General features: G+C 35.1%; 1 protein-coding gene and 1 non-coding gene across 2 annotated transcripts in view; both read right to left on the bottom strand.

Annotated features, from left to right (window-relative positions):
* The window catches only part of ROCK1 (Rho associated coiled-coil containing protein kinase 1), a 127,575-nt gene that overhangs the window by 42,628 nt on the left and 62,703 nt on the right, over positions 1–22,244 (bottom strand). The window contains exons 10-13 of the mRNA XM_081802543.1: positions 13,071–13,230; positions 8,933–8,993; positions 4,890–4,978; positions 2,407–2,455 (exon numbers count right to left, since the gene is read on the bottom strand). Of these exons, the coding sequence (XP_081658669.1) occupies positions 2,407–2,455; positions 4,890–4,978; positions 8,933–8,993; positions 13,071–13,230 (359 nt within the window). The remainder of the gene's footprint in view (positions 1–2,406; positions 2,456–4,889; positions 4,979–8,932; positions 8,994–13,070; positions 13,231–22,244) is intronic.
* On the bottom strand, positions 7,505–7,577 carry TRNAE-CUC (transfer RNA glutamic acid (anticodon CUC)). The gene has a single exon. It is a non-coding gene; the product is annotated as a tRNA-Glu (tRNA).

The following is a 22,244-nucleotide window of genomic DNA, read 5'->3' as shown; positions in this document are numbered from 1 at the left end:
TCTTGCTTTGGGTTTATTTTGCTCTTCTACATTCTTGAGGTAGAAGCTTAGATGACTGATTTGAGATTTTTCATCTTTTTTAATGTGTGCCTTTAGTGTATAAATTTCCCTTAAGCACTATGTCAGCTGCATCCCACAAATTTTGATGTTTTATTTTTATTGTTCAAGTATTTTTTTAAAGATGAAGAACCATAACTTATTTTATTATTGAGGTATAGTTGACACACAATGTTATGTTAGTTTCAGGTGTACAACACAGCAATTTGACAGTTCTCAATGTAAGTGTAGTCACCATACACATTATTACAATATTACTGGCTATATTCCCTATGCCATACATTTTATCTTCATGATTTATTTATTTTATAACTGGAAGTTTGTACCTCTTAATCCTCTTCACCTACTACTTCACCCATATCCCCAGCAATCATCAGTTTGTTCTCTGTATTTAAGAGTCTGTTTTTTTGTTTTGTTTTCTAGATTCCACATATAAGTGAAATTATATAGTATCTGTCTTTCTCTGTCTGCCTTATTTCACTTAGCATAAAAACCCTCTGAGACCATGTATGGTGTTGCAAATGGCAAGATTTCATTCTTTTTATAAGCCATAACTCTTTAACATAACTTTATCAGGGGGCACCTGGGTGGCTCAGTCTGCTTCTCTCCCTCTCCTTCTGCCCCTCCTCCTGCTCATGCTTTCTCTAATAAACAAATAAATCTTTAAAAAAAAACATAAACTTTATGAGACATAATTAACATTCCAACATATTCTTTCACTCTCCTTAAGACTTACTCTTTGACCTATGGATTATTTAGAACTGTGTTGTTTAGTTTCCATATGTTTGCAGATTTGCCCGATATCTGTTAGTCATTCTAGTTTGATTACATTTTGGTCAGAGAACACACTCTATGATTTAAATTTTTTTTTTAATTTGTAGAAGTTTGTTCAGGATGTGCTCTATGTTGGTATGTATTCTTTGAGTGCTTGAAAAGAATGTGTATTTTACTGTTGTTGGGTGCAGGGTTCTAGAACTATTAAAAAGATCTTGTTGGTTGATGGTGTGGTTGAGTTCTCCTGTATATTTGCAGATTTTCTGTCTATAGAGTGATGGTGGAGTCTCTAACAGTAATTGTGGATTTGTCTATCTTTTCAGTTTTATCAGTTTTTATTTCACATATTTTGTAGCTCTGCTATTTGGTGGTTACAAATTTATGAATGCTATGTCTTCTTAGTGGATTGATCTTAACTTTAATCTAGCATACCAGAATTTTATCTGTTTTTTAGAAATGAAATATCCAAAGCTGAGGATTTGCAAAATGGATTTCTTACATACTTACAGCTAAATAAGTAGTGCTAAGTACACACTGACCAATCGCAAGTTGGTGAAATATACATATTTGTATTACATGAGTATGTATGTATTTGTATGTATTTTATGTATATGCATATCCAAAGCTACAAATGAAAAAAACAAAAAACAAGACATTGACAAATACTATTCCTTAAGAACAGAGAAAATTAAGACAGCACAAAAACCACTAGAAAGACTAAATCTAAAAAAAAAAAAAAAGGAAGAAATCAATAAGGCTATAGAAAGTATATTTCTTTTCAGGGTACTCTTCATACACATAGTGGAAAGACAGTATAAGCTGATCAAAAGGAAGACAATGTATTATATATTTGCAAACAAACATCTGAATCATGATATGTTTCCCTAGTAAAAACTTCCTGTGGGGTGCCTGGGTGGCTCAGTCGTTAAGCATCTGCCTTCGGCTCAGGTCACGATCCCAGAGTCCTGGGATCAAGCCCCACATCAGGCTCCCTGCTCCATGGGAAGCCTGCTTCTCCCTCTCCCACTCCCCCTGCTTGTGTTCCGTCTCTCACTGTGTCTCTCTCTGTCAAATAAATAAATAAAATCTTTAAAAAAAAAAAAAAAAAAAACTTCTTGCTAGGTGACCATGGAAAACATGAGTAATTCTAAAATCAATACATTTCCCATTTCATCACATAAAATTATGTTAATGTCAGTCCTTTTAAAAAGGATTTTTTTTTACAATTTAAAATTGTACTCTTTCCTCTTTCCTATTTGTCTTTTTCTGCTGTAGTTCCAGATCCCATTTGATTCTCTTGCTCCTTTCTCAAATGTTAAGAACCACTGAAATGAAATTTATGTACTAAAATTTCAACATGGTTCTAGAATAAAAGTACATATACAAAGGAAACTAAAATATAATCTAATCTGTATCATTTAAACCTGCAGTTCCTAAGTAAGGCCTTCATCACAGTTCTTTGACTCTCTATCTCAACCTATAAAGTTTAAATGCAATTTTCTTAGAAAACAAAACAATCTGAAAAAAGAAAAAACTCTCAAAAAAGGAAACTTCTGATTAGAAAACAAAAAGTACCTCTTCATCCAATTCTTTCATTATCTTGTCTAGTTTTATGTTTGAAGTTCTGTAAAAACAAAAGCAGTATAGATTAGAAATATGTTTATTTTTTATTGCCCAGTGGTGGAACACCACATTCCTTACTTTCCCATTTAACTAAGATGTCTTAACATCTTTGGTGCTGTGGATTCCTTTGGCAGTCTGGTGAAGCCTATGGCCTTTTCTCAGAATAATATATTTTAAAACGTAAAATAAAATATAGGATTAAAAACAAGCCAAAAATATATTAAAATTCAGTCTTAAATTTTAAAAATGTATGGGGGCAACTGGGTAGCTCAGTTGGTTAAGCATCTGACTTTTGATTTTGCCTCAGGTCATGATCTCAAGGTTGTGAGGTTGAGCCCTGTGTCAGGCTCTGCACTAGGCATGGAGCCTGTTTAAGACCACCCCCACCCCCCACACTCGCACACAGGCTCTCTCTCCTTTAAATAAATGAATGAATAAATAAATAAATAAATAAAATGTATGTTTCAGTAATATGTGTGTTTCTTTATTAACTCATTAAACCACAAGATCTAGCGGTAGTAATTTCAAAGTAGTGATGAGCACAAATGATATTTAGAGATAACAACCATAATACATGAAAATATTTATGGTATCAGTAATAAAAAATTCACAGCTACTGCTAATAAATGTAGATTATTGCTTTTGTTCATAGTGGAAGGAAATGCTGAATTTTCATTATACGTTATGGAAAACACTCACTTTTTCTCATCCAAGTTTAAGAACCCTGAATTCCATCCATGCACCCTCTGGAGGAGGTCTATGGATTCCAGGTTAAGGATCCCTGACTCACTCATGCAATACTTGATAATAAACAAAAATTAGCTATTTAAACTTTATACAAGATTAAATAATGAAGGGCAAGGTGGCATATATAACTGGGAGTAAATGTATCACGGAACAACCTAGTCAAAAAGTTGAGATAAATTGAAAGTGTATTTATTATCTCCATCACAATTTGTTTTCTTTGGCTCTGAACACAACCCTAAGCTTCAAATCTGCATGTACAATGTTTTACATGGATGCTTCAAATACCTCACTCAGCATGCCCAAAATGTTATTCCCTCTGCTCCACACCCTTACCCATAATACCAGTTTGTTTTTACTCTAGGTATCCCTAAGAAAGGACATAACCTAGGAATCATCCTTGACTCATCTTCCTCCTTCATTTCCATTAAGTTGAATAAATGTGAAGTGCTGCCAACTAACCAGAGTTCTTTTTAAAAAGAAAATGTTACCAGTTTTTTACTTAGTTTAATAACTTTCAAGGTTTTCCATCATCTTTAGGATACATTCCAAATTCCTTAGCTTGTCAAAAACAAAGTCCTCTAAGACCTAGATTCTGTCAACCTTACCACCCCCCATCTCAGGCTTCCCTTCTCTCCCCAACACTCTCCTACCATTACAGGCCACTTTGACCATTCCTACTTCTTCCTCGAATCAATATCCTACACTGCCACTATCACTAGTTTAATTTTGGATGAAGAAACTTCTCAACATATTTATTTCCATTTCTTCCCCTTATTTCTGTATTTCATACTTAGAAATTCTAGAAATTTGCTTATATGTGTTTTTCTGAGAAAAGTTTGTATTATATACTTAAGTATTTAATCTATCAGGAATGGTATGAAATGAGACTTTTACTTGTTTCCTCCTTGGCCCAATCACAAAACTGCCAGTTTTCCCAATTCCATTTGTTGAATACTTAATCTCTGCATTACCTCTGTAATACCACCCACAAAAATATAAAAGTTGTTTGTAGTTAATAAATAACTCAACATTGTGCTAGGTTATTTCAAATAATTTTGATTATATATTTCATAAATATACAGATTCTTATTAGATTTAATGAATTTTAACATTTAATAACATTTACATTTTAGAAAGCACCTTATTTAAAGATTTTATTTATCTGACAGAGAGAGACACAGTAGAGAGGGAACAGAAGCAGGGGGAGTGGGAGAGGGAGAAGCAGGCTTCCTGCTGAACAGGGAGCCCGATGTGGGGCTCGATCCCAGGACCCTGGGACCATGACCCGAGCCAAAGACAGATGCTTAACAACTGAGCCACCCAGGTGACCCTAGAAAGCACTTTATTTAATGTAAACTAATTTGCCCTTTCAGTCAGCTAATTAAAATGGCAGAGAAAAGTAATAAATCAGGCATTAAGTGAATCAGCATTATAGTTTTTTAATAAAGACTGCCAGAAGCAAATGCACTTTAAATATTCTGAGGACAATATGTCTATAACTAACGCCAACATGAATATTACTTTCCAATTCTACCCAAGACGTTCTTCATTGAATGTGTATAAGCAGCAACCTTTGTATCTCCACCTCATTTCCAATTACTTTTCAAGTGTTTTATAGAGGGCAAGTTTTAAAATAAGTATGTGCTATACAATTTTTAATGTTAAAAACATATAAAGTACACTCTCACCTGCACTTCTGCTCCATTTCATCTTTTAATTGCATTTCATTATGCAGCTGTTCTTCCAGCTTATAAATTGTTTTTTGCAAATTTTCCTGCTTTAATTAAAAACAAAACAAAACAAAACAAAACTCATCCTACTAAGAATGTTCATAGAGAACTTAAAAATAACAAGTTTATGTTACCATTCTACATCTGTTCAAGAGGGAGTTACCTGGTTCAATCTTATCCTTTTTCTTTCTATCTGAAATTACTACTAACTTAATAAGCATTTTCTCAACACCTAGAAATGTGTCAGGCACTATAGTAGGCATTAGTAATATAAAAAATTAAGAAGATTTGGTCCCTGTGCTCGTGAAGCTAAGAATTAAATAGAGGGGCATAGAGGAATAGAAATAGGAGGAATAGAACATACAATAATCCAAAGACACACAAACAAATATTAGAATATAATGTGGTGATGATAAGGTTATATATGAGGTGTCCTGAAGGAGGGAATTCTGCCAGGAAAATGTAATGTTTGAGATCGGACCTACAAGATGAAGATATTTACTAAGTGGAGAAGGTGGTAGAAAAGAGGCATTTTGGCCAGAATGAATGAGTTCAAAAGTAGAGAAGCAGAAGAAAATATGATATATTTTGTAAATGGGAAGAAATCAAGAGCACAGAACGTAATAGAGAGAATGAGTCTCATAAAATCTGAAAAGGTGAGTGAGACCATGATTTTTGTATGCAAAAATTGTAGTTAGGGACTTTAACCTATAAGCATTTTATTTTATTTTTTTAAAGATTTTATTTATTTATTTGACAGAGAGAGACACAGCGAGAGAGAGAACACAAGCAGGGGGAGTGGGAGAGGGAGAAGCAGGCTTCCTGCAGAGCAGGGAGCCCAATGCGGGGCTCGATCCCAGGGCCCTGGGATCATGACCTGAGCCGAAGGCAGATGCTTAACGACTGAGCCACCCAGGTGCCCCAACCTATAAGCATTTTAAAAAGGAAACAACATAGTATATCACTTCAGTAACAGTTAGGTGAGCAGAGTAGAGGGTAGACAAATTCTAATCAAAGTAACCAGTTAACAGGCTTTTGAGACAGTTCAGGCAAAAGAGTATATAGGTTTGATATGAGGCAGAGGCTACAGGAACAAAGAGGAGGAAATGGATAACTGTGTCAGTCAGAAGGTAGAATTTATAACCTAACAACTGATTAGAAATAAGAGATGATTAAGTACAGCACAGGGAATATAGTCAATAACATTATAATAACAATGTATGGTGACAGTTGATAACTACGCTTATTGTAGTGAGCATCGAGTAATGTATAGAATTGTCAAGTCATTATGTTGTATACCTAGAACTAATGTACCATTGTATGTCAACTATACTTCAATAATACAAAAATTTGAAAGATCAAAGTAGGATTATTAAAAAAAAAAATCAACATAGGAAAAAAAGAAAGGCAGAAAGAAAGAAAAGGAAGGCAGGCAGGCAGGAAGGAAAAAGAAAGAAGAGAGCAACAGATTACCATACAAAAGATAGGGAACACAATAAGAACTGCTGGGGAGGGGATAGAGAGAGGAGAACTATGAATTTAGCTCTGGCCTAGGGTAAGAACTGAGAAGCACAAGAAGAGAAATCCAGTCAGAGAGAGAGAGAGGAGAGATACAGGTCTGGAGTTTAGAGGAACAAGCTGCACATAAACAAGATTACCTATAGAAAATGAGCAGAAAGCAAAGATCAGAATCATCTTGAGAAACATTTAACAACTAAAGGGGAGGGAGGGAGGGAAGAAGGGGAAGAGATCCTGCACAAGGGATTGAAAATAAAATCTAAAGCGGTGGGAAGAAAACAGAAGGAAATAATGGGAACATGAAAGAGTTATGGAGTTCCAAGGAGGAGGGATTAATCAGTGTCATTTGCAGCAAAAAAGAAAATTAAGATAGGAATGAAAATTATTCATTCTATTTGTCAATTGCAAAGCTGTTCATTAGCATCTTTGCTGGAAGGCTTTAAAGGAAGAGATGAAAATTAAATTTGTCGACTTTTCTATTTATCTCTACGTTAACAGAAACAGTGGAGACACTGTTGTCTACTCGCCCTGTGATCTTCCTGGAGAAAAGATAAAAGGTAGCAGCAGCCAGTGAAAGGAACTTCTGGCAATCACCACTGAACGAGATCAGCCCAAAGAAAACATGATTCCACTAAATATTTTTTAAAGCCCTATGTACCACTAATCCTACAGATAAGTAATACAGTGGGAGGTGGGTTATAGTAGCTCCTTATCGTCACCTTCCCTAGGTCAAAGGTTCTCAAGATTTCTGAGCCCATTAACTATGTAACTTGGGAAACAGCTCTGGTGAGATGAGAATTTAAAAGAGAGATGGTCAGAACAGCTAACAAGTCCTCACACAGTCCATTCTCCTTTTTTCCACTCTCCCTACACATTGCATGTTCTCTTAATTTAAGAATAAATGTATCAAGGAGAAAGAATTACATCAGCTTTTAACAAATGATTGCTACCTATTCCCCTCCCCCTAATATGTTGTAGGCTACAGTACAAGAGTTCAAAGAATGCTCCAACGACGGCCAAATAATTGTTTCTAGTATTTTTTTAAGTAAGCTCTATGCCCAACATAGGGCTTGAACTCATAACCCTGAGATAGAGAGTCTCACACTCTACCAACTGAGCCAGCCAAGCACCCCAATTACGTCTAATATTTTTAAGAAAAGTCCTGGTCAACCCAAAAGGACCTTCTGAAGTCTAAGTAAGATTTTTTTTTTTTTAACCTCTGTCTCATGAACATGAGCTATATGGACAATAAAAAAGCCTCCTGTCTCTAATATTTACTTATAACAGTAATTTTCAGTGGACAAATTAGATGATGCTGACTGTACTGTTTATTCTTCCATTTGCTCCCTCTCCTTTCTAGCCATGAAATCCATCCTCTGCCCTACTTTTGCCTTGCAATCTACAGATTGCATTACCTGGATTCTATTGTCCTGTGATTTTAGGGTTCGTTTTAACATACGGGAGACACCAGCAGGAATCAGAAGGTGGGAGAAAGAAAGTACTATTCTCCCCACCCTTTTATTGCCATACTGTGGTGCTGGCCGTGTTCTATATTCTATGTTCCTCTTTGATGATGGTAAGGCTTTTCTGAGCTGTGGTAACAATACTTGTCTCTCTTTATCCCTTCAGACTGGGGACAATAGCTTCCCCCCTGTTGTTAATCAACGGGTGCTTTTGCACCCTTTATTTATTGCTCCCCTTGACCCTGCTCATAGCACTGTAAATAGCCCTTTCACTAAACTCTCTTAATGAATGAACAAAATGTGATATATTCATAGACTAGAATATTCAGTCTTAAAAAGGAATCAGATTCTGATACACGTTACAACATGAATAAAACCTGAGGATATTATGGCTAAGTGAAATAAGTCAATCACAAAAAGTCAAAATTGTATATTCCACTTACATTAGGTACCTAGCACAGTCAAATTCATAGAGACAGAGAAAGTAAGATAGTGGTTACTCAGAGTTGCAGGGAGTAGAATAGAGAGTTTAATGTGCACAAAGTTTTAGTCTGGGATGAAGAAAAAGTTCTGGAGACAGATGGTGGTAGTTACATAACAATGTGAAGGTGATTAATGACACTGAACTGTACACTTAAAAATTAAGTTTTATGTTATGTACATTTTATCACACACACAAAACTCTCTTTAGTTAAGTCTTCTGAATGTGTTATCTGTTTTCCTGTCAAGACCCTTACTGACAAACTGATTTATCATAAATGCCTAATTCCAAAGATCAGAAAGACTGCCACTGTCAATATGTGTAGCAATTTATAGTTTACTAATTACCTCCACATAAAATACTCCACTTGATATTCAGGCAAGAAATCAAGTTGGAAGGAGACAGTAAGTAAAAAGTGTTATCAAAATTCAAGTTCACTAACTACACATTCAGATGCAACACATGTTTACTTAATATCATGTATACAAAATACACCATCCACAAAACAACTTTTTAAAAAATAGTAAGAAAATACCTACCAAGCTCTTATCCACATTGGGGCTACTTCGGTTATCATTAGGATTTGCTGAAGATAAGTATCTGAGAGGAAAAGAGTTTTTAAAGGTAAAAAAACCCAAAAGACTCTTCAATATTCAATAACAACCAGTAATATATACTACATGCTTATTTTTTTTGTTCAGTATTGTACTTGCTATGCTTTTTAAAAATTGAGTGCAAGTTCATAATTCTTTATTTTAGAAACATAGTACAAAAGTGATATATATGTTAAATAAAACCCCGTTAGGTCAGAAGCAGCACTCTGTAATCATACCTTACTATTCCTGCAGCAAAACATATGAATATTCATACCAAGTAGGATAAATAAAAACCATAAATAGTCTCAAGTTAGTTCAGATTAGGTTTTTAGCCGTGAGAGCACGTTATGGCAGCTTTTGCCACCAAACAAATTTTAGTGAAAAATGTTTTCAGTTTTTAGAGCTTTATGGTTTTATTTTTTTGTTTTTATTTTTTTAAGTAGGCTCCATGCCCAGCATGGAGCCCAACAAGGGACCTGAACTCACAACCCTGAGATCATGACCTGAGCTGAAATCAAGAGTCAGACACTTAACTGACTGAGCGACCTAGGCGCCCCAGTTTTTAGAGATTTTTGGATTAGGGACTGGGGATAAGGAAGTGTTGACTTGGAAAGACACGAGCACAACTTCTCTCTCTGCCCCAATTATTCTTCAGCCAAAATGATATTGCCTTTCTGGGCAAAAAAGAGTTTTTGCCTTAAGTGGTTGAGTTAACATAACCTAAAGTTCTGGTGATGCCTGCTAATCTTTTGAGACTCCAAGGCTTACAGGGTTCTTTCTTTAAATTCAGTATAAAGTTACAATTACACATAAGATAGTAGTGACCTTTTGGGCGCCTGGGTGGCTCAGTTGGTTAAGCGGCTGCCTTCGGCTCGGGTCATGATCCTGGAGTCCCTGGATCGAGTCCCACATCGGGCTCTCTGCTCGGCGGGGAGCCTGCTTCTCCCTCTGACCCTCCCCCCTCTCATGTGCTCTCTCTCATTCTTTCTCTCTCAAATAAATAAATAAAATCTTTAAAAAAAAAAAAAAAAGATAGTAGTGACCTTTAGAAATCATGAGATTATCAAACACATCTAAACAGATCATATGAAAAAAATTTCCTAAGCTCTCAAATGTCAGAGGAAGGTAAGGTACTATGGCTGCCTCTGCTACTGCTTCTGCTGCTGCCTTTAACAAGCTACAACCACCACTATGAATACTGCCACCATCTGCCACCACTACAGTCACCACCTTGGTTCATCAGGAGAACACCCTCAAAAAGGTATCAAATAGCTACTACACACTTCATAGCTGTTACAGGGCAGCTGTCATCAGCTACATATTCGTTACGTATGAAGTCATTACATTTTTATTAATAGTAAAAAAACAGAAGTTCCTTTAAGTACCATTAAACACATATAACAGTGCTCTAAAACAAAACAAAACAAAAACAGGAAAATATGTCACTTTTTATATTTTCCTTGGGAAATTATTCAGATCAACTAGAGAATCAAATAATCAGGAGGCAGTAACAGGCACTAAGTAACAGGTTTGTAGAGAAAAGGTTCCATATAACAAATGACAAATTCTAGATTTAGTACAACTTCATTTCATCAACTACTGAATGTCTCAGAAATTCAGTGTGAGATTGATTCCACATCATGTAATGTAAAGAAAAGCATTTAGCAATGCCAGTGGAATCTGAATTAGATAGGAAAACAGACCATTTGATCCCTAAGATATCTTCTAAATTGTAATACGCTATATAAATTGAAGTTAATATTTGGCCTCTGCAAAGTTAATAATATGACTTTCTCTGAATGCAGCATTGGAAATGTAAGGACACCACTTGTACATATCCATTCATTCTTCCATTTTGTCCTCTTTTTTCTTTCAAAGTTATTTTATATATTATATTGCTGCTTTCATATAGAATCTGGTCATTTAGGTAACTTTTTTTTTTTTTTTAAGATTTTATTTATTTATTTGACAGAGAGAGAGAGACAGTGAGAGAGGGAACACAAGCAGGGGGAGTGGGAGAGGGAGAAGCAGGCTCTCCGCCAAGCAGGGAGCCCGATGTGGGGCTCGATCCCAGGACCCTGGGATCATGACCTGAGCCGAAGCCAGACGCTTAATGACTGAGCCACCCAAGTGCCCCAATTTAGGTAACTTTTTATGAGAGGTTTTAGATTATTATAAATGTAGCCAGAAGTTTAACCTTTAAACTGTTAAAAATCATTCTTCATTTAGCTATATTTCAGCAATAAAGATCTCTAACCTTAGTAATTGAAGGTATGTTTGGATTTCAGGAGCAAGAATTTCAGAAGTTTTCTATTTCATCCAGTAACTCAAAATTATACTTACATATTATCATAAAACCAATCAGTATTTTGCTGATTCTTGAAGATCAACCATACCTTCAACCATTCACGTAATAGGCAATTACTAAACAACACTGTGTTATTCAATAAGACAGTGGTACTGAAGAATAGAATGCAATTTCTACTTTTGAGAAACTGAGAAATTAGTTTGGGATATGCACCATATAGATGCAAGGAAAAACCAGAGAACACAATCAAGTACAAGACAATGTACTACAAATAGTATATATGTTTAATTCAAGATTACTTTTGTATAGATAAATCTAAATAAAGTCATTAACTGCTATGAACTAAGAAAATCCAAAAACATTGCGAGTTGTTTCTATCAACATTTCAAGTGCTTCAGAAACAAAGCCAGGGAATAACTGATAAAAATAGGAAGGGTCCCACATCGGGCTCCCTGCTCAGCAGGGAGTCTGCTTCTCCCTCTGACCCTCCCCCCTCTCATGTACTCGCTCTCTCTCATTCTCTCTCTCTCAAATAAATAAATAAAATCTTTACAAAAAAAAAATAGGAAGGAAGGAGAGAAGGAGGGAAGGAAGGAAAGATTTTTTAGCAAAAACCACTTTGAAACTTGTCGGTGTACTTCAATATAAAATACCTACAATATTATATTCCTGGGTGTTGGGGGGGGGAAGGATTAAAATACCGGACTTTACTAAAAGTCAATAGTCAAGTACTACTTGTAGTATTTGATGCAACAAAAAGTATTCAGTACTGTCTTATAGCTGGATTATTGGAGAAGTTTCCTAAGGCAGGATTAAATTGCATTCCTGTTTTCTAAACTTGACCTGAATAGGCTCTTATAAAAAAGTTTTGACTATAATGACAAAATGCTTCACTTTAAAATATATCCATTTCCTCACTAGGATATGAACATCTTAAAAGAAGGTACTAACCATATTTTATTCATCTTTCTCCCTGCACCTTGGTGCTTAGTATCTATCTGACAAAAAATAAGTTGGCAAACATGTTTGTTGAATGAATGAATGAATGAATGCTCAGCATACTGAAATAATGTTAAACGTTTTATTTACATCTCGTCTTTTGAAGACTAAAGCTAACATTAGCTCATACTAATAACAACTAACATTAACTGAGTGCTAATGTTCTAAATGTCCTACTGTTTTGATTTAATTAACCCTTACAAAAATCCTATGAGACAAGTATTATTATCATCATCATCCCTATTTTTGAGGAAATGGAGGCATAAAAGGTTAAAGTTATTTGCCCAAGGTCACAAGATCTTACATGATGTAAGACATGGTAAACTCATTTAGTGATTTTTGGTGAGGAATCACTTAATTTTTGCATTACTAAAAATTATAGGCCTTTGTAACATCAATATAATGATGGTAATGCTAGAAAACTCTTTGTTCTTCCAAAATGTATTATAAAACCAGAGCTCTTTGGGTAATGAGATTAACCAAAATATTAGTATTGATAAAATCTTTTAATTTATTAATTGCTGTAACTTGAACACATATAGTGCATCCCTCAGCAAACAATTTCTGAAACACAGTATCTTGATCATGGATGAGTCTAAAAGAAATGAAATATGGAATAACACAAATATCATGCATCACTGAAAAATGGCATATTAAGATATCTCTTAATATACCATTAAATGTTCTCGAAGGGATTTTTAGATACCCCTAAGAAAATAACAGACCAGAACAAAATTATTACCCACCCCTAAAATCAACACTTAACATACTCACCTACGATTGCTATAATACGTAAATCCTACAAAAGGTAACTGATTGCCAACAAAAGCTTTAGGTATGGGGAATGTTTCTTCATCTCCTTTATCTTCTTCCAAGTCATCAAAATTACTTGTATCGATGTCACTACTTAAATCCGGTACAACTGGTGCTACAGCTAAAAATGGAAACAAAATTAGTAGTTGCTTCAAATTTAATATGAAAATAAAGCAAAGATTCCATACAAACTACTAAATGTTTCTTATATATAAGTAAGTTGCAAACTACAGATTCCAAATGGGTTGAATCCTATTTTAGTCAATTTTATTAGGATTATTAATCAACTGATATTGACCATTATAATTCTATGAAACAACCACCTTCAAAATCACCTATAATTATCATCTATACTTCAAGTTTAATTTGAATATTACAAGTATTAAGGTCTGTTTTAGAATATATCATATAAAATATGCAAAAGCAGTTAGGACTACAGAAAAGACTTTTCAGAAACCATAGCATATGAAATTGTACTCAAAGATTCAAAGGTGACTGGTTTCAAATACAATATTTTGTTTGTTAATCTGCTGTATATCAAACTAGAAATCAAGCTTATGTCTTCACAGCCCTGGATAGAACAATTTGGTATTGAAATATATTTATTCATCTAAAATCTAGATGGTTTGTATTCACTCCCCCAGCTCAATATCTTTATAATATTAAGTCACAAGAAGCAATGTATTTTGAATTGTATTTTCAGACTAGCCACCTTCCCTGAATCAAGTCATTAAGCGATGACTCAGGGAGGTATTTATGAAATGGCTGTTAGGAAAAGAGGGCAGAGATTTAAAACATGGACACAATTTTCAAGAGTTATAAACTTGATGGAGAGTGAGGCTCATATATACTTAATTAAGTAAAACCATATATGGCAATGCTTAAAACTTCATAATACGGGAGAAAATACCATTTGAAAGTAATACTACTAGTATCTTATTTTGAAGCTTGAATATGCTAGAGAGTCATCCAAAATTTAGAAAAAATGTGTTTCAGTTTAAAGATATAGTGTTAAAAAAACAAAAATAGCAACAAAATATTTAATAATTATTTTAGATACAATCATGTCATATTGCCTCAAAAAAAAGATGAAGATGAGCAACAAAAAATAACTGACCTGGTTTCACGGTATTAATCTCTTATAGAAAGGAATAAATTTTCTGTTGAATCATCTGGGTTTTCCAGACAAGAAATGACTATTGTTGTGCATCTCAGATACAGTGAATTATTTGATGAATTTGGGAATGAAACAACAATTTAACCCAAAGAAGCTATAAAACTAACAATGAATGAGAAAAGATCTTTTCCACCGTTCTCTTTTCTTAATGACCAGGAGAACTGCCTGACTAGACAGTTCTAGCTTCCTAATAATACTAACTGCCTAATTTGTAAAATGATGGGGAGGAGGGGGGAAGTTGTCTCTCCTTGTGAAGCAAATAAATCAATTATGGTCTTGGCATAAATTCTACTTTAAAACAGTGGTTCTCAATTTTGAGACAATTTTGCTCCCCTGGGGGACATGTGGCAATGATTGAATACATTTTTGGCTCTCGTAACTGGGGGAGGTGTGCTACTGGCATCTAGTGGGTAAAGATCAGGGATAGTGCTAAACATCCAAGAAAGTTCAGAACAGCCCACACAAAAAAGATTTAGCTGATCTAGTGTTCAGGCTAAAAAACTCTACTTTAAAATTATCATATCAGATCGATTTTAAAAGGAAACAGAGCAAGTTTGGTGAATTTTCTCTTGCTGTTTCAGATGAATCTAGTCTTTTTATAGACTATATACCATTTTAGAGTAGTTTTAAAATGAGACAAATTCTGTTTAAATTCTGAGATACAAGTAGGGGAAGTCCTGGGAGAATTATAAAAGTAATACTTTGTCTACATTTAAAGTAAGACATTTAGGTTTTACAGAATACCACATAATCATGTCAGAACTAATAAATAAGAATAAGGATAAAGATAGCTTTACAGAATTATCATTGATATATAGAGTAATCCACTTATAAAAATTTACCTTTCCATAAATAACTGGTAATACAGGAATCATGTTCCATAAAAAGGAATCTAGCTGATATTAAAAAAAAAAAAAAATGGTAGAGTAGGAAGCTCTAAGAAGCCACCTTTTCACCGAAGTAGCCATTATGCTGGCAAAAACTATCAGAAGCAACTTTTTCAGAACTCTGAAATCTAAGAAAAAACTGACAACAAGCAGGGGAGTGTTTAATGAAGAAAGAAGCTACTAAATTTTGGCATTTCGGGAATTGTCACTGGCTGACCAATGACATAATAATGGAAAACAGACTTCAGTGATCACACATGACAAGGAATACAGATTTTGTAAAAATAGTTTGAAAGAGTTACTAAACAAATGCATGACTGAAGCCCATAACAAGCAACAACAGCAAACCTGGGAAGGGGGAAATCTGATTTCCAGAGTTACACTATTCTGTTCAAAATGTCCGGTTTTCAAAAAAAAATTACAAAGCATGTAAAGAAACGGAGAATAAAGAAAATGTCAGAAAATATCACTGAGGAAACCGAGACATTAGATTTTCTAAACAGACCTTAAACAGTCTTAAATGTGCTCAGAGAGCTAAAGGAAACTACGGACAAAGAACTAAAGGAAACCAGGAGTATGATATCTTAACAAATACAACATACCAATAAGGAGATAGAATAAGGAACGAAATAGAAATTCTGGCACTGAAAAGTACAAGAGCTGAAACTACAAATGCACTAAAAAGGTTCAACAGCAAATCTGAGCAGGCAGAGGAACCAGTGAATTTAAATAAGACCACTAATATTATCAAGCATAGGAAGAAAGAAAACGGAATGAAAACGTAAACTCTTGGGACACCATAATGCATACCAATACACACATTATGAAAGTCCCAGGAAAGTAGGGTAAGGGGCAGAAAGAATATTTAAAGAAATAATGGCTCCAAACTAACCAACCTGATGAAACATATGAATCTACACAACCAAGAAGCTCAATGAATTCCAAGTAAGAAAAATTTAGATCCACGCCATGACACGTTATAATAAACTTTGAAAAGACAAAAAGATAATTTTGAAAGCAATAGAAAAGTGACTTGTCATACATATACGAGGAACCGATAAGATTAAAAGCCTATTTCTTGCTATAAACATTGGGGTGCATGTGCCCCTTCGGATCAGTACATTTGTATCTTTGGCGTAAATACCCAGTAGTGCAATTGCTGGGGTGTAGGGTAGCTCTATTTTCAACTTTTTGAGGAACCTCCATACTGTTTTCCAGAGTGGCTGCAACAGCCAAACTATGGAAAGAGTCTAGATGTCCATCAACAGATGAATGGATAAAGAAGATGTGGTGTATATATACAATGGAATATTATGCAGCCATCAATAAAAAAAATCTTGCCATTTGCAACAACGTGGATGGAACAGAGGGTATTATGCTAAGCGAAATAAGTCAATCAGAGAAAGACAAGTATCATATGATCTCACTGATAAGAGGAATTTGAGAAACAAGACAGAGGATCATAGGGGAAGGGAGGGAAAAATGAAACAAGATGAAACCAGAGAGGGAGACAAACTCTAAGAGACTCTTAATCCCAGGAAACAAACTGCAGGTTTCTGAAGTGGAGGGGGGTGGGAGGGATGGGGTGGCTGGGTGATGGACACTGGGGAGGGTAGGTACTATGGTGAGCGCTGCGAATTGTGTAACACTGATGAATCACAGATTTGTACCCCTGAAACAAATAATACATGTTAATAAAAAAGAAAAGCAAAATAAATTTAAAAAATAAGTAATAAAAAAAAGCCTATTTCTTTTTTTAATAAAATAGGATCCACACCCAGCATGGAGCCCAACACAGGGCTTGAACTCACGACCCTGAGATCAAGACCTGCACTGAGATCAAGAGTCAGATACTTAACTGACTGAGCCACCCAGGCTCTCCTTAAGAGCCTATTTCTAAGCAGAGACTTTGAAGGCCAGAGGCAGTGAAACAACGTATTTGAAGTGCTGAAACAACGGTTCAGCAAGAATTCTACATCCGGCAAAATCATTCTTCAAAAATGAAGGAAAAATTAAAGAGATTACCCAGGTAAAGGAAAGATTAGAGACTGTTGCTAGTCGCACTACAAGAATTGTTAGGGTTTTTTAAGATTGAAATGAAAGGACACTAGACACTAACTCAAAGCTTTGTGAAGAAATAAAGGTAACTACACAGGTAAATATAAGAGCCAGGATTATGTATTTTTGCTTTATAAATCCACTTTCCCCCCTATATGACTTAAAAGAAATATGCATAAAACAATTATAAATTTATGTTAATGAGCACAGAATATATAAAGATGTAATTTGTGACAATAACAACATAAAGGAAGAAAATGGATTTGTAGAGAAACTTTTTTTTTTTTACGATTTTATTTATTTGTGAGAGAGAGAGAGAGCGAGCACAAGCAGGGTGAGTGACAGGCAGAGCAGGCAGAGGGAGAAGCAGGCTCCCACTGAGCAAGGAGCCCAATGCAGAACTCGATCCCAGGAACCTGGGATGACCTGAGCCAAAGGCAGATGCTTAACCGACTGAGCCACCCAGGCATTCCTGGAAGCAGTTTTCATATGCTTCTGACAGTAAATTGTTTCAATTCAACCTAGATTGTTATCAGTTTAGAATACTAAATGTAATCACTATAAGAAAATGACTAAATAATATATAGAAAATGAATTGAAGAGGGAATCAAAACAGTACACTATAAAATAATCCAGTAAACAAAAAAGGTGGCAATAACTCAGGAGCTGAGGAACAGAAAGAAAAAATACAGAAAACAGAAAAATGGCAGAAGTCTTTACATACAGTATTCACTTTAAATTTAAATGAATTAAAGTCACTAATTAAAAGGTAGAGACTGGAAGAATGGATTAATAAAATTGATCAAATTAAATGCAGTATATAGAGACTCACTTTAGATCTACAGACATAAATACATTAAAAGAATGAAAGAAGATATTCCATGGGAAAAAGAGCTGGGGTACCTACACTAGTATCAGACAAAATAGACATTTAAGACCATTAAAATAGCAAAAAACAGGACATATTGATGATATTGATAAAAGGGTCAATTCCTCAAGAAGACAGAACAATTATAAACATATATGCATGAACACCATAGCTCCAAAATATATATAATAAAAAATGACATAAATGGAGAAATAGTTCTAAAATAATGGTTGGAGTCTTCAATAACCCACCTTCAATAAATGAACAGAACATCTAAACAAAAGATGAATAAGAAAATGCAGGATGTGAAAATATCATAAAGCAACTAGATGTAACAGACATATAAAGCTCAACCCACCACCAACAGAATACATATATTGTACATGAGACATTCTCCAGGACAAACTTTATGTTAGGCCAAAAAACAACTTAATAAAGTTAAAGAGGCTGAAATCATACAAAGTATCTTCTCCAGCCCATGATAGAATAAAACAAGATATCAACAATAGAAAGAAAATTGGAAGTTTCACAAATACCTGGAAAATAACACACTCCTTTGTCTCAAGTTTTTATTTAAATTCCAGTTAGTTAACATATAGTGTAATATTAATTGTAGAAGTAGAATTTAGTGATTCATCACTTATATATAACACCCAGTGCTCATCACAACAAGTGCCCATCACCCATTTAAACACCCCCCACCCACCTCCACTCCAGCAAGCATCTGTTTGTTCTCTATAGTTCTCTCTTTTTTTCTTTGTTTTGTTTCTTAAATTCCACATATGAGTTAAACCATATGGTATTTGTCTTTATCTGACTTACTTCACTTAGCATAATACACTCTAGCTCCAACTATGTCATTGCAAATGGCAAGATTTTGTTCTTGCTAAGTAATATTCCACTACATATATATATACCACACATCTTTATCCATTCATCAGCTGATGAACATTGGGCTGTTCCCATAATTTGGCTACTGTTGATAATGCTATCAACATCGGGGTGCATGTGTCCCTTTGAATCAGTATTTTTGTAAATTTTGGGTAAATACCTAGTAGTGCAATTGCTGGATCATAGGACAGTTCTATTTTTAACCTTTTGAGGAACCTCCATACTGTTTTCCAGAGTGGCTGCACCAGTTTGCATTATTCCCACTGATAGTATAAGAGGGTTTCCCTTTCTCCACACCCTCACCAATATCTGTTGTTTCGTGTGCTGTTAATTTTTGCCATTCTGACAGGTGTCAAGTGGTATCTCATTGTAGTTTTGATTTGTATTTCCCTGATGATGAGTGATACTAAGCATCTTTTCATGTGTCTGTTAGCCATCCGGATGTCTTCTTTGGAAAAATGCCTATTCGTGTCTTCTGCCCATTTCTTAACTAGATTATTTCTTTTTTGGGTGTTGAGTTTGATAAGTTCTTTATAGATTTTGGATACTAACACTTTATCAGACATGTCATTTGCAAACATCTCCCATTCTGAAAGTTGCCTTTTAGTTTTGTTGATTGTTTCATTCGATGTGCATAAGGTTTTTATCTTGATGAAGTCCCAATAGTTCATTTTTGCTTTTGTTTCCCTTGCCTCTGGAGATGTATTCTAGTAAGAAGTTGCTCCGGCCGATGTCAAAGTGGTGAAAACAACATGCTCTTAAAAAAACCAGTAAGTCAAAGAAGAAATCACAAGGGAGATTAGAGAAAATGCTTTGAGACAAATGAAAATGAAAACAAAAACCAAAACTTATGGGATTCAGTGAAAGCAGTACTCAGAAAAATTTTAGTTGTAAATGCCTGCATTAAAAAAAAAGAGAGAAAGATCTCAAATCAATAACCCAGCTGACATACTAAGGAACTAGAAAAAGAAGAGCAAACTAAGCCCAGAGCTACAGTAAGGAGAGAAACAATAGAGATTAGAGTACAGATAAAATATAGAATAGAAAATTAATAGTGAAATTAACAAAACCAATAATTAGTTTTTGGGGTTTTTTTGAAGATTTTATTTATTTATTTGACAGAGAGCGACACAGCGAGAGAGGGAACACAAGCAGAGGGAGAGGGAGAAGCAGGCTTCCCGCAGAGCAGGGAGCCCGACGTGGGGCTCGATCCTAGGACCCTGGGATCATGACCTGAGCCGAAGGCAGACACTTAATGACTGAGCCACCCAGGCGCCCCTCCCCTTTTTTTTAAAGATTTTATTTATTTGACAGAGAGAGACACAGCGAGAGAGGGAAATAATTAGTTCTTTAAAAAGATTAACAAAATTGACAAATCTTTTACTAGACTAAGGGGGAAAAGAGGGGACAAATCAGAAATGAAAGTAGGGATATAACTACCGACTTTCTACAAATAAAAACAATAAAAGGAAAAACTACAGGGGCTCCTCAGTGGCTCAGTCAGTTGAGTGTCTGACTCTTGATTTTGGCTGGGGTCGTGAGAACAAGCCCTGCATCAAGCTCCATGCTCAAGCGGGGGGGCGGGGGAGGTCTGCTGGAGATTCTCTCTCTCTCTCTCTCTCTCCCTCTCCCCCTCCGCCTCTCCCCCGCTTGCATTCTCTCCTCTCTAAAATAAAAAAATCTTTAAAAGGAAAAAACTACAAGCAATTGTACATCAACATATTAGATAACCTAGATTAAATAAGTTCCTAGAAACACACAAACTACCAAAACTTATTTGAAAAAGAGAATCTGAAGAGACCTACAAGAGATTTAATCAATAATCAAAAATGTCCCAACAAAGAAAAAAAAATCCAAGACAAGACTGTTTCACAGTTGAACTCTACCAAACATATGAAGGAGGTTTAATGCCAATCCTTCTCAAACTCTTCCAATAGAAGGAAGACAAATTCATTCCATGAGGCCAGAATTATTCAGACACCAAAGCCAGATCAAGACACCACACACACACACCCCCACACCCCAACACCTCCAGATGCAAAAATCTTCAAGAAAATACTAGCAAGTTGAATGTAGCAGCATATTAAAATGATTACATGCTATGATCAAGTGGGATTTATTCCAGTGTGGGTCACCATATGAAAGTCAATTAGTGTAATATATCATATTACCAGAATTAGGAGGAAAACCCATGTGATCATCCCTATTAACACAGAAAGTATTTGACAAAATTCAATACCCTTTCATGATAAAAATACTCAGTCAACAAGGAATAGAGAACTTCCTCGACATGATAAAAGGCGTAATAAAAAACCCACAGCCAATGTCATACTCAACTAGTGAAAGACTGAAAGCTTTCCGGCTACGATCAAGAACAAGACAAGGACTCCATCTCACAACTGCTATTCAACACAGTATTACAAATTCCAGTCAGAGCAATTAGGCACATATATGAAACAAAAGGCATTCTCATTGGAAACATAGTCAATGCAATCGTTACCAAGACCCCAATGGAAAAACCCACTTTAAAATTCATACGGAAATCTCAAGTGATCCCAAACAGCCAAAACAATCTCGGAAAAGCAGAAAGCTGAAAGATTCACACTTTCTGATTTCAAAGGCTACTACAAATTTATTGCAATCAAAACAGTGTAGTACTTGCATAAAGACAGCTCAATGGTATATCAGAGACAGCCCATAAATAAAGCCTCACATATGTGGTTAAATGACTTGAGAAGAGTGCAAGACCACTTAATGAAAAAGGAGTTTTTTCAACAAATGATAGTAGGAAAACTGGATATCCACATGCAAAAGAATGTAGACTCTACCTAACACCATATACAAAAATTCACTCAAAACAATGGAAAGCAATGACTCCAACATTTATTTGTACACCAGTGATCAGAAAAGCATTATTCACAATAGCTAAAAGGTACAAGCATTCCAAGTGTCTGTCAATATGTGAACAGATTTTTGAAAAATGTGGTATATATGCAGTGAAATATTATTCAGCCTTAAAATGGAACAAATTTCTGATACGTGCTATAACATGGATGAACCTTGAAGACAAGCTAAGTGAAATACATCAACCTCAAAAAGATAAATATTGTATGATTACACTTATTTGAGGTAACCAGAACAAACTCATAGAGACAGAAAGTAGAATAGTAGCTACTGGGGTCTGGGGTTAAAGGAGAACAGAGAGTTATTGTTTAATGTGTGAACAAATTTAGTTTGGGATGATAAGAATGTTC

This window comes from Leptonychotes weddellii, chromosome 13, assembly GCF_054177405.1.
Source record: "Leptonychotes weddellii isolate Sample4059 chromosome 13, ASM5417740v2, whole genome shotgun sequence".
In the NCBI taxonomy this organism is placed as follows: domain Eukaryota; kingdom Metazoa; phylum Chordata; class Mammalia; order Carnivora; family Phocidae; genus Leptonychotes; species Leptonychotes weddellii.
This window is presented reverse-complemented; position numbering and strand designations above follow the sequence as displayed.